This window comes from Triticum urartu, chromosome 5 (genome assembly GCF_003073215.2).
Source record: "Triticum urartu cultivar G1812 chromosome 5, Tu2.1, whole genome shotgun sequence".
NCBI lineage: Eukaryota > Viridiplantae > Streptophyta > Magnoliopsida > Poales > Poaceae > Triticum > Triticum urartu.
In genome coordinates this window covers 474728941-474742737 of record NC_053026.1, presented here as the reverse complement: position 1 = coordinate 474742737, position 13797 = coordinate 474728941, and the positions used below count along the sequence as shown (strand labels likewise).

The 13797-nt window shown below is 41.1% G+C and overlaps 2 protein-coding genes across 2 annotated transcripts; one reads left to right on the top strand and one right to left on the bottom strand.

Annotated features, from left to right (window-relative positions):
• Positions 1 to 8578: 8578 nt before the first annotated feature.
• On the top strand, positions 8579 to 10471 carry LOC125509942 (nuclear transport factor 2-like). The gene is made up of 2 exons (XM_048675011.1): positions 8579 to 8959; positions 10152 to 10471. Exons 1-2 carry the CDS (start codon positions 8666 to 8668, stop codon positions 10224 to 10226), a joined length of 369 nt encoding a protein of 122 aa, XP_048530968.1. The 5' UTR covers positions 8579 to 8665; the 3' UTR covers positions 10227 to 10471.
• Positions 10472 to 11062: 591 nt separating this feature from the next.
• Positions 11063 to 13379, bottom strand: LOC125509943. The gene is made up of 2 exons (XM_048675012.1): positions 12827 to 13379; positions 11063 to 11531 (listed from the first exon to the last, which is right to left on the bottom strand). Exons 1-2 carry the CDS (start codon positions 13170 to 13172, stop codon positions 11500 to 11502), a joined length of 378 nt encoding a protein of 125 aa, XP_048530969.1. The 5' UTR covers positions 13173 to 13379; the 3' UTR covers positions 11063 to 11499.
• Between the last annotated feature and the right edge of the window lie 418 nt (positions 13380 to 13797).

Here is a 13797-nt window from a genome sequence, read left to right as displayed (position 1 = left end):
CCCAGTTACGTTGTGACGTTTGGTAGCACACAAAGTGTTCCTCCGGTAAACGGGAGTTGCATAATCTCATAGTCATAGGAACATGTATAAGTCATGAAGAAAGCAATAGCAACATACTAAACGATCGGGTGCTAAGCTAATGGAATGGGTCATGTCAATCAGATCATTCAACTAATGATGTGACCTCGTTAATCAAATAACAACTCTTTGTTCATGGTTAGGAAACATAACCATCTTTGATTAACGAGCTAGTCAAGTAGAGGCATACTAGTGACACTCTGTTTGTTTATATATTCACACATGTATTATGTTTCCGGTTAATACAATTCTAGCATGAATAATAAACATTTATCATGATAGATGAGGAAATAAATAATAACTTTATTATTGCCTCTAGGGCATATTTCCTTCATAAACATGATGCAAAATGGACGTATCGGGTAGCGGTGGCTTTGTATCGTAAAATGTGATGATTCTTTCTCTCTGTTTTTTCCTCCACAAATAGGTATATATGATGTTGGAATTAGGGTTGCCGGAGGCTCCAGGGGCCCACAAGCCTGGGGGCGCGCCCTTGGGGGTGGCCGCGCCCCCTAAGCTTGTGGGTCCTGGGCGGGCGCCCCAGTAGTTCTCTTCGCCAATATTTTTTATATATTCTAAAAATATTCTTCGTAAATTTACAACTCAATCGAGAATTTTTATTTCTACACAAAACCAACACCATGGCAATTATGCTTAAAACAGCGGCAGTCCACGTTAGTTTCTTTCAAATCATGCAAATTAGAGTCCAAAACAAGAGCAAAAGTGTTTGGGAAAGTAGATACGTTTGGGACGTATCAACTCCCCCGAGCTTAACACATTGCTTGTCCTCAAGTAATTTAGTAGACAAACTGAAAGTGATAGAGAAAAACTTTTACAAACTCTTATTGTTCTTGTTTTTGTATATATGCTTAACTAGTGCTTAAGTTTTTAGCAAAGATTATGAACAAACCATATGAATGATAACACTTAGGAACTCATATTTACTCATGTCAATAACATAACCAACTAGCAAGCAATAATAAGATATCTCAGATGCCAACACTTTTTCAAAACAATCATGATATAATATGGTAATATGGTATATTGCTAGCCCTTTATGAGACCGCAAAACATAACTGCAGAGCACCTCTGAAGTTCAAGTAGCGACTAAATATTGTAATTCATGGTAGAAGAGATCCAGTCATGTCACATCCAACAGTCAAAAAATATATATACATTGGAGACGTATCACCTCATTACCAGTTTTGTTCTCTTTTCTCGTTCCCGCATTCCGGCATCCTTGTGCTCAAATCACAGTGTCCGGCCATATGATGATGGATATTGTAACACCGAGAGGGCCCTAAGAATATTTCTCCATCGTCGGAGGAGAAAATCCCAGTTTTGAGCTATCTAATTCCTTGTCATACTTTTTCGTGAACTCGCAAGCCGCCATAATAGCCCCATGTTATAGATGATATTTAACAAACCCAAAGTTCATGAAGCAAGCATGAAGGAACTCGATACTCTCATGGTCTAAGGAATTATGCAACCGTATAACTTTCTCTGTGTTATAAAACCATTAACTCATGGCGAATGTATCTCATAGCATAACATCAATTGGGTCAATTCAACACATGTGTTCTTCTAACATTGTGTCCTTAAATTTGTCGGCATAGTCATGCCCATGATTAGGAAAACGTGACCATCATGCAACACTTGATCTAGTCTTAGAGAAAAGACTAGGAATATATTTTATCATTTATTATTCCACACATGCACATGGGTTTTCCTATGATCCTTTATGGGTATACGGGCTCAAGGACCATTGCAATTTTAGCACGGAACATAAACATTGATTACAAACTTGGAGATAAATAATAACTATTATTATTGCCTCTAGGGCATATCTCCTACACAATGGACCCCCACTTCCAAGTTATTGGAACCAGGTCGTCTTTGGCTTTCGAGACTCTATTGTCATTATCGGTGAAATGAATGGAACATGATTTCTGATGGGCTAAAGAGGAGAAAAATGTTTTATCTTGCTAGCATGATCTAGAGGACAACTTTATAAAGATGATTTGCGAGATGAAGCTCTGGTTAAAATTTATCTTGCTGGATTTGGTTTATTTCCTGGTCAGATAGTCTTTGCTGATAAGGCTAGAGATGTGGCATTGATTCTGGTTAATTCAAATTGTGATGGTCTTCAGATGATCAAACTAGCTGATTCAAAATTATTTGAACGTGTTGTCAAGAGGGACATGGAATTACTAACGATGGGTTACGTCTTTGTGGCTAATGGTGCCATTAAAGAACCGGGAACCTCTCACGATTATTCAAAGTAATGTTTATTTTCACAAAGAACTTGTGTTAAAAGTTCCTACTATTCGGTGACTTAATATTTAAATACGTATTATAATTCTTCATTGGGGCATGATATCTTGCCAGTGTCTTATACATCAACTTCTTAGACTCCATGGTCGCATTTTTTTTGCCTAGAAAGGAAGGAAGACATGGCTAATAGGAATGCATGCTGCAATGATGGAGGGCACTTGATATTGCATTTCAGTGCTACTGATAAAAGATGGCTCGGCGCCAGATGTATGAGTGATAGAAATAGCTAGATACTACGCCGATTCAAAGAATTTTTGGATCCTCGGCGTAGTAAAACATATATTCTTATAATAAACTTTTATGCTTATTTAAACTAGTCGTATAATACTATATTTTAAATTAGTAGGATTTTCTATTATTTAGATATCATAGTTAACAACATTTAATTGTTGCTAGATAATACTTATATTGTTCTCTGTTTGTTATGCAGTTTTAATGTATATCACTTAGATTTTGCTTCTCCTAAATGTAAATTGTATGATGTAACAAAATTTCTCTTTGAATAGTATAAGTAATTGCATTAACTATATGCTGTATAAATATATTTTGCATGTGCGTGTTCATATGTATTAATATCATCAAATATCATGATACGGATTTGTAAAACATACAGTCTAACAAAAATACTAATACTTGTTTCTAGTGTATTATTACGTAAGCTTATATATACTTCTAGTGTGTGGCAAATGTGTCTTGCAAAATGTATTTATTAATTATTTGACAACAATGTGCATGATTTGTATTTCAAATAGCACAATTATGGTAATCATAGAAGAACATAAAAAAATTGGAGAGTCTACTTTTGCGTACATATGATTTGATATGTTCATCTAGAATGTGATTAGTTTAATTTGGTGTACACAAGAGCTTCCACTAGTTACCAAATAAAAACTTGTGCATTAATAAACATAGAAATGTACTTAACATTTATTTCATTATGACATGCATATGACATCTATGAGAGGCTAGCATCCAAATTAAATTCAGCTTCACCTATCAGATTAGTTTTTCCTCACATACTATTAGTACGTAGTGTGAATTTGCTTCCATAAAACTTAGTCTTGTCTTACGTTTCAATAATCGTTCGGATGTAATGTATAATAATATGGTGATTACTAGCATAATTTAGTATTTTGGGGTCCTATTGCTCCCGAGGCCCGAGGAATTTGCCCTTATTGCCCGGCCTATGGACTGGCCCTCGCTAGATAGTGTTGTGTTCGTATTTGATATTAATAATTGTTTATGTTTTCAGAAGGACCTCTCACTTCCTCAAATGATTGAGAAGATCCTTACAGTAGCATGGTGAGTAGAAGTGTTCTTGTTGCGCAGAATTTATCTTAAGTTTTCCTTACGATTATGTGAATATATCACCCGCAAAAAATGTGAATATACAATCAAGTAAGTTTGAATTAGTAATAAGTATGAACCAACAAACTACTACCTCTTTCTCAGTTTACAGGGCGTGCGCGTGCCCCTAGGTCGTCAATTTGACCAACCTAATACAAATCATATATTACAAAAAATATACCAACATAAACTTTGAAGTTTCTAATTTCAAAAGATATAATTTTGTGTTATATAGTTTATATTAGGGTCATAAAATTGGCAACCTAGGTATACGCGCAGGACTTGTAAACTGAAACGGAGGTAGTTTCACATAACACCTAGCTTTTAATACTTCTATGAATTACCATAAAGCGAGGATGCATGTTTCAACATGGTAGCACTGCCAAGGACTCCACCAATCTCAATCTTTGTTCTTGGCTAAGCTAAAACTATAGAATATCACATACACACGCACGCACGCCACACACACACACACACACACACACACAATCTTTGGACCACTTGCATTCTCCTACGTGATGAGGGCTGAAACATATGATGGTCGTCGTCTCACCTCACTGCCGTTGCGCTCGTCAGGTGTCGCACCATCACTGTCGCTAGCGTCAGTGTTACAGCTGCGCTGTTCGCACCCTCGTCATGCTATAGAGGTTTTGTCCGGTGTCGCATTGTTGCGCATGCTGGGAGCGGTGGATGCGAGCCATGAGGGAGGGGGAGACGCCCTGCATTGCTATGGGTCTAACAGGCACAAGCACCAGATCGGACAACTCATCTCTGATCTTTCCCCAAAGAACGGCCAGGTGACGCCTAGCATCCGCCAAAAGATAAGGGTCGAGACTTGGTATTTCCTATTCGCCGCTCGTTGCGTCGAAATGTCGACGCAACGCACATGCCAACGACTCAACCGGTGGATCTGGGCCGGCCCACTTAGATCGTGACCACAGTGGGAGCAACCGGTTTTGGGAACCTTCTAGATGGTTCCCAGAACTGGGTTTTTCTGTTTATTTTCTTCTACTGGTTTTTTGGGGTTTTTTCTGTGTCTTTTTTCCTCCTTTTTCTTCTTTTTCTTTTCTATTATTTTTATTTTTTTATTTCTTTTTCTTTTCATATCTTTTTTTAAATCGAAAATTTTAAATTTTGTTCATGTTCCCAAAAAAATGTTCTCAAAATAAAAAAAAATTCTCATTACACAAAAAGGTTCAAAACTTTCGAAATTCAGAAAATGTACCGGATTTCAATTTTTTGTTCACATATTCAAAAATGTTCGCGCTTCCAAATTTGTTTGGGATTTTTTGAAATTGTTCTCCATTTCAAAATTTGTTCTCAAGATTCAAAAAATGTTCGTGTTTCCAAATTTTTTCTCAGGATTCAAAAATCGTTCGCGCTTCCAAATTTGTTCGGGATTTTTCAAAATTATTCTCCATTTCAAAATTTGTTCTCAGGATTCAAAAAATGTTCATGCTTTAAAAAATAGTTCACGCTTCCAAATTTGTTCTCAAGATTCAAAAATCGTTCGTGCTTTAATTTTTTTTTCATAAATTCCAAAAATGTTCATGTTTTCGAAAAATGTTTGGGAAATTCAAAATTTGTTCGTTTCATAGAATTTGTTTGCATTTTTGAAAAAAAATGTACGTTCAGAAAATTACTCAAATTTTGGAAAAAATAGGGATTTTGTCGAATTGTGTTCGCAATTTAATATAATGTTAATAATTTACGCTGCTTCAATTTAATAAATTCTTTGTGTTTTTTAAAACATTGAGTAATGGTCATTTACGTTGCTGCAGTTTTGTTCTTTAGACTTGGTGCTACTAATTTTCGGATCTGTGTATACAATTCGGCTGGCTAGCGCCGTACCGACCACAACATAAGGGCTAATTTTTTTTTTAAATAATACATTTTTTCATTAATTTTCAGAAATAATACACGGCTTTGATTTTTTTCAAAAATAATACAGTCTCGTCTTCCTGGAGGACGACTGGACCTAATCGTCCTCCACGAAGATGATTAGGCTCCAGTCGTCCTCCAGGAAGATGATAAGCTCTAGTTGTCCTCCAGGAAGATGATTAGCTCCAGTCGTCCTCCAGAAAGATGATTAGCTCCAGTCGTCCTTCAGAAAGATGATTAGTGGAAAGAACTCCTCAGGTTGCACGTTAGGTGGAAGAAGCAACATTTATGGACTGAGGAAAGCGAAAACAAAGACGATATCTTCATGCCGAGCAGTAAGGCCAAGACACCTGCATCGTCGAAGGGCAAGAGTGAATCATCGTCGAAGGGCAACAGTGCCTCATCATCGAAGGGCAAGAGTGACTCATCGTCGAAGAGCAAGAGTGCTGCATCGACGAAGGATGATGATGATATCTTCATGTAGTTTGTATGTTGTATTATCTAAGCTAAGTCGTACGGTTTAATTTTGATGTACTTGTATCTTAATTATCTGTAAAAGTGTTGTATTATCTAAGTTAACTCGTACCGTTTAATTTCGATGTACGTGGAGGTGGTGGAGGCGGCGTAGGCCACATATACCTGTGGGGTGCCCGAACGTTACGGGGAGGAAGCTCAGACCATTCCTGGTCATACTGTGTTTCCTGTGTGGGAGGTGGTGCCGGAGTCGAATACATGTCCACCCACTCGTTGTGCCGCGACAACTAATCATCTTTCTGAAGGACGACTGAAACTAATCATCTTCCTGGTGGACGACTGGAACTAATCATCTTCCTGGAGGACGACTGGAGCTTATCATCTTCCTGGAGGACGACTGGAGTTTAATCATCTTCCTGGAGGACGATTAGGTCCAGTCGTCCTCCAGGAAGACGAGGCCGTATTATTTTTGAAAAATATCAAAACCGTGTATTATTTCTGAAAATTAATTAAAAAATTTATTATTAAAAAAAATTAGCCTGGAGATCGAATTCCAGGTTGCGCATTCTTTCTATTTCGGATATTTTGCGCCCAACCAATCACTATCAGTTTTACTCCAATGGGCCGGCCCAGTTGCGTTCGCTCTGTGCGAAGAGGCATCTGTTTGCCGCATAATGCGGTAATTTTTTTGAGTGGATAATGCGGTAAATAGGGGGAGCACCTATAGGCCGCTCGCTGCGGCGAAATGCCGGCGCTTCGCACAGGAGCGGCTAGCGTGGGCCGGCCCATTTACAGTGGCACGCGGCGGAACGTTCCCAAGATGAAAAATCGCTAAAAAGGAATTAGCGCTCGCGCTCTAACTCGAACACGCGACTTCACACTAACTGGCCTGCCGTGCAAACCACTGCGATGTAGACATTCTCACGTTCAACTAGCAGCGCGACAGTTAAAGACTACAGATAATTTATTGGGTCGAACCGACAACCTCCTACAACTGAATTTTTCAAAATTATGAATATTTTCTTCAAAATAAAAACTCATGACAGTAGTCCACCAGATCCCTAGTTGCTGTTTTTGTCCTTTTGGATACCACCTATTTTCATATTGAAAAGGGTGAATCTGGAATAGAGGCCGGGTGGGAAAGCAAAAGATGCAAGAGAGCCTTTTTCCGGGAAGGAAGGGACGGCCGAGAACGCCTCTCATTCATCTCTATACCAGAACAATTAATTAGGCCCAGCCCTTCTATCATCGGCCTTGTTGAACTAATTACTTTCGTCTTTGTGCCACCTCAAAGAAGACATTTGATCATGGGCTTTTCATTTTCCGAATTTTCCTACAAATTTTGTAAAACAGGAACATTTTGATGATGTGAACAAATTTGAGAAAGGGGAACATTTCTTGAATTTGTGAACAAAAAACAAAAATGTTTATATTTTTAAAACTTCCAGAACATTTTTTGAATTTGTGATTTTTTTTGAAAAACATGAACTATTATTGAATTTGTGAACAAATTTGGAAAGCTGGAATATTTTTTTCAATCCCCAAACATTTTTTTAATCTTGAGAACAAATTTTGAAATGGTGAACAATTTTAAAAAATCCTGAACAAATTTCGAAGCGTGAACAATTTTTAAAGCATGAAAATTTTTGTATCTTGAGAACATATTTCGAAACGGAGAGAAATTTTGAAAAATTCTGAACAAATTTGGAAGTCCGAACAATTTTTTAAAGCACAAAAATTTTCTGAATCTTGAAAATATATTTTGAAACGGAAAGAATTTTGAAAAATCCTGAAAAAATTTGGAAGAGCTAACATTTTTTGAATATGTGAACAAAAAATTGAAATTCAGTACATTTTCTGAATTTCAGAACTTTTGTACTTTTTTGTGTAACAAGAACAAATTTTGAATTTTGAGAACATTTTTTGGAAACACGAACAATATTTAGTTTTTTGTTTTTTAAAGGACAAGAAGAAAAGAAAAGGAAATAAAAAATAAAATCATAAACATTTGTAAAACTACGAACATATTCTGAAAAAGAAAAATAAACTTGAGAAAGAAAGTGAAACAAGAAACAAAAAACGAAAAAATGAAAAAGAAACAGAAACGAAAAAAAGAGAAATAAAAAAAATAATAGAAAGCCGAAAAAGAACCAGAAAAAACGATACAGGAAAAAAACCGGTTCAGGGACCGGTTTGGACGCATTATGTGTGGGCCGGCCCATTTCTGTCGCTCGCTGCGCTGCCCCTGTGCGATCGCTCCACAGTTTGCCGCAGCGAGCGGCGAATAGGATTTTCCGTAAATAGGAGGTCCCGCGAGACTTCTCTAAGAAAAAGGTCCGGGCTTGACTCTATGGGCTGCAGAGGCAAATAAGGCCTGGTAGAGTTAGGCCCCGTTACACACGTTCGGGCCATGACCTCGTCGCGTCGTCCGTACGCAATCAAAACGTTCCTAACGCGACCGGACGCCTCGCAAACCCATTTCCTATCCATCCAAAAGAATAAAAGGCCTCCGCAAACCCTAACCTCACCGGCGGCGGCGGCGGCGGCGGAGATGGACCCCGACTCAGTGGCGAAGGCGTTCGTCGAGCACTACTACCGCACGTTCGATACCAACCGGGCGGCGCTGGTGGGGTTGTACCAGGAGGGCTCCATGCTCTCCTTCGAGGGCGAGAAGTTCCAGGGAGCCGCCGCCATCGCCACCAAGCTCACCTCCCTCCCCTTCACCAAGTGCGCCCACACCGTCGTCACCGTCGACTGCCAGCCCGCCGGCCCCACGGGCGGCATGCTCGTCTTCGTCTCCGGATCCCTCCAAGTCGACGGCGAGCACCACATCAAGTTCTCCCAGGTACAGCCCCGTTTCTTTGGCCCGATCTAACGATTCCCGCTCCCTCCAAATGTTCGGATTGAAGCGTGGCAGCTTTACTGGATCGGATGCCTCGCTGCATACTTTTGCGCCTAGATCTCCGTTCTGAAATGGTCCACGATGCTTGCTTGCGGGTGCTGTGAATGAATTGTTAGATTTCCGTCAGGCATGTTATGTGAATATGTGGGTTAGAACTGGCTCGTGAGTGCTGTAGATTTGTTTGATTTGGTCCCTGGTTGATGTCTATTGCCCTGTAGATTGAAATGCTATGAGCTTGCTCTCAGGATCTAGTGTCACCCTGCGATTGTAATGTCTTTGGGCTCTTATATTTGTCACGAGCTTAGTTTGATTTTACGTTCTTCAGAAAGTCTGTACGATTCTTGATGTGGTCTGCACCATTGCTAGTAGTACTTCTTCCTGCGGCAACAGGTTTCTTAAGTGTTACCGCTTACCATTCATTTACGCCTTTGTTGTATGCTCGCCCCTGATGTCTTTGTGGAGGGATCAGGATATGTGTAATTTATCTTTAGTATTTAGTGACAGTGTTGATTTACTTTCAGCCGAACCAGTCAAATTAGGTGTTTTCTTTGTTTAGGAGTACACACATTTCTAATGTCTATTGTGCATGTTTATTCTTCTGACTGCTCTAGAATCTTATCATGAAAGTTCATAAAGTTCTATATTAATGTTTATGTATCTTGCTAGTTAAATTATTAGCTGATCCCTGCACTGTAGCTTGTTGGTGTTTTTGCACAGAACGGCAGCTATTATTTACCCCTTACGGTTAAAACAGTACTTATGTCATATCTTATCACTGGTGTATACAGAATAACTTGGCATCTCTAGTACACGCATTCTTATAAAGTGGATCAAACCAAACTCCTGTAATTTGCTTTCACATGTGCATGGCAAGAAACACAATACCATTAGTTGTATGTATTTGCCATAATGGTTGTGGTTTGAGCTAAATATTCCTAGACCACATTCATTGTCTCATCTTCTGTATGTTATCTTTGTGAGAATATTATATATGCTACTCCATGTATTCTTTCATATCTTTGTTATGGTATGACAGTCAGACACTGTGCTTGCTTGTTGGTTTTGTGTCTCTGGCAGTTGTTTTGTATTTTACCATGACCGTGGAATTCATTTTACACATTCGTTGCTGATGCAGATGTTCCACTTGATGCCACTCGGACCAGGGAACTTCTACGTGCACAACGACATGTTCCGCCTGAACTACGGCTAAGAACCGTCACAGAGGTTGTGCTTCGTCATTGAAGACAGAATGCTATGCAAAAGGAAATAATCTAGTTGTGTTTTTTGTGTTCAATGGTGAAAGCTTTGTGGTGCTTCCTGCTCAGCAGCATATGAGATTCAGTGGGGATAAAACATGACACCCTTTATGGACCTGGGTCTGAAAATTGTACTGTGGTCATTCTCACATCAATGTTATGTGGAGGTCAATGGGAAAACTTTGGCCCATTTTCATCATATCTGTCAAAACTTGAGAAAGTTGCCTATATCGATATTCTGCAAACCACCTCTTTATCGCCCCTAATCTGTAGTGTGTGATGCTTAGAAGCGAAGGTGTTCGAAGCTGTGTTTGGTTGCTCTCGAGTTCTTGTGCTCCTCCCTGATGCTGACGGTCATACACCAGAGCGGAGGCCGTTGCTGCAAGAGCTGGCTGAACTTTGCTTCTGAGGTTGCTCTCCTTTTGCTTTCACGGCCCCCACGTTCGACCTGACCTCACAACCTTTCAATTCGTTGCGTCTCAGGGTGCCCATTTTAGAGCTCAAGTCAGGGTCCAGTATCTGCAGTTACCTGTAGCAATCTCATAGCTCTTTTGGGTCCAGCCGTCCAGGAGAAGAGGCACTTTCGTGAAGGCCCCTTGTTAAGCCTTGCTAGCTCAGGCTAGGACAAGGACAGGTCAAGTTCAAGCAGAGGAGACAGATAGTAGTGCAAATCAAAAGCCAGACGCCACTACCACCGGATTGGACAAAACCCTATTTTCTTCTCAATATCCAGAAAGAAAAGCCTAAAATTCATACAAGTAAAATGTAAGTACAGGAAGCACTGCTAACCTTTTGAACTTGGACAAAAAACAGTCGCCCTTTTTTTCTTCTCATTCTTGAAAATGAAAAGTTCATTTATGGTCAACATCATACAAATTTGAAGCTTACATGGACAAGCATTCCACCGAACGAGACTATCCAACTTGCGGCCATTCCTCACAAACAGATACAAACTTATCCGGAAACACGGAATTTCCTGTCATTCTGGGAAGAAACAGAGGCTCTTCATTTCTCAAACAATAATAAGCCTCACTTCACAATTACACCAGAGCATTCTTCCCATATGTACAAAGTTTGCTGTCAAGATGTATCCTCCTAGTTATAAGTATACAACCATTTAGACCTGTTGCATTTGTTACATGGTAAATGTTGCCCAGGAAGGAAAATACTGCTGCCCAAACTCATGTGCTTCTTCTGTACATCGCTGCTCCGTATTTGACTTCACGTCTACATGAATGGAGGCTTTGGAAATATATGCCCTGTGACAAGAGGATAATGAAAAGGTCAAGTTATATACTCTTGTATTGGATAGTTGAGCAAGCAATAGATTGGCAGAAAGTCTTGGCAGCAAGATAGTGACATATGCACACCACTATTTTAGCACGTAGCAATGAAGGATATGGAAAGGAATTACATTGATATCATCATATTGTAACATTGGATCTTGAGGGTACACTTAAATCTATGAGCATTATTTATTACAGGGATATTACGGTAGAGATTCTAACGTGTAAATCAAAATGATCAAGAGCAAATCGTGGTTGGTGGGGCAACAAGGGCTCACCTTGAGCACAATTGCTCACTAGGTAGACAGTCTCTAATCAAAATATTAAAAACTGTCTATTTCAAAAGTCTGCTCTTATTGGAAATGTAAGGGTGACAGCGACATGTTAATATAATAAAGGTTAAGTTCCAAATTTTCTTCTCTTGTTTTTATCGTTCAAGAGACCAGGAAATATTTTTTTCCGGCAAGATTTTCGATCCTTACTTATTCTTGTTATTATGAAGTTTATATCCTAAGAACCCTACCCATGTCCTGTCAACATTAGCCGAGATATAAAGTTTCTTTTTCTTGTCTCCTGCTTAACAAGCACTAGAGCACATAGGCAATCAAATCCACCTTCACTTTTACATATACATTTTGACTTTATATGTTTACCTACTGCTCCTTTCCCATCTTTGATTTCATACGGTCATTAAGGCAGCTATACTATTTCCCCTCGTTTAGCTCATCAAGCAGCAACTACAGGGAGTTTTTCTTGATCTAGATTACAGAAGAACATTATCCAGGCAATAAACACGCACTGGCATGCACCAGCAGTCACTGGCTGCTTGCTTTCCTTTCCCCTTCTCTAGGAGATGGGGTAGGGATGGCGGGTGCTTCAATCCTAAGTTAATCTCAATTGCCCAGGGAGAGAGGAAAAGCTTTTGTGAAATCATAATTTCTGCATCATCAGCATGCATATACGATGCCCTCATGGAGAGAATTGGTGGGCCAATCCTACAGTTTCAAGTTTGATCCGCACGAGGAGCTTCATCAATATTATCATTTAGAATAGAACAATTTAAACAGCCAGAGGCCACAGACGCTTCAAATTTGGGCAGAACTTAAGCGGAGGCGGCCAATTCGGCGCGTTTTAACCCCGATCGAGCCCAGAAACAGCACCAATCCTCGTGTCTGTTCCCAATCACGCTAACATTTACACCAAATCGAATCGCGATACCGAACAATCCGCCCCCTCGGGGATGACGCGGAAGAAAGGGGATCACGTACATGTGGAGGCGTCCTTATGGGGCGAGGAGGAGGAGCATGCGGCGGGCCAGCAGAGGATGGCCCTCCAGATCCCGGAGAGGTTGGTGAGGAAGCCGACGAAGAGGAAGACGCAGGCGAGGCCGACGACCCAGGGCATGAGGAAGAAGCCGAGCATGAAGGTGACGGAGCCGCAGAGCATGAGCGCCATGGAGGCGCCCAGCATCATGGACGCCACCCCGGCCGCCGTCACCTGCCGCGGCTCCTCCCCCGGCCCGAGCGGCGACCGGATGATCGTCAGCAGCAGCGCGCCCAGTTCGTACAGGAGCCGCGACTGGTGCGCCTCCGCCGCCGTCGCCGCCGTCCTCATGCCGCCTCCGCCTCCGCCGCGCGGGAGCCCCGGGCCTCGAATCGTCGGAGGAGGGGGGCGAGACGGGGACGGGGGGCGGGGCGGAACAGCGGGGTTTGCGCTGGTGTTCGGGGGATGCGTTGTGTCGTGGGGTGGGGTGGGGTGGGTTTGCGCTCGCTTTCGTTGCTGCGGATGCGGAAAGGGGAAAGGAGCGTGGGCGACGGTGAAATAGAGGGGGGCGGGACGGGATGGGTCTGCCACCGTCTCTCCCGCGAGAGGATAATGGTGGAGGCCGAATGAATAAATGAACGAGTGCTCGTGCAGTCGTGCTGACCAACAGAATTCAGAATACGCTAGTGGTACTAGTGTATTCTTTACGTTATCGGGTTGGTTAATTGTTCCCGTTATACGGCGTGGATAACTGTGCGGGCAGACTCGGTAGGCTGCTAGGCTGGCCGTTGGTCATCGTCACGAGCCAAGGGCGCCCGCCATGGATACGTACGCCAATAGTACTACGTGCCAAACTCTTTTTTTTTTCTTTAATATCAAGTACACAGACACAAACGCTTGTACATACATGTACATACCCTATAAACGCACACACGCACATCCTAAAAAAATCAAAACAAGGTTATAGAGATGGTTC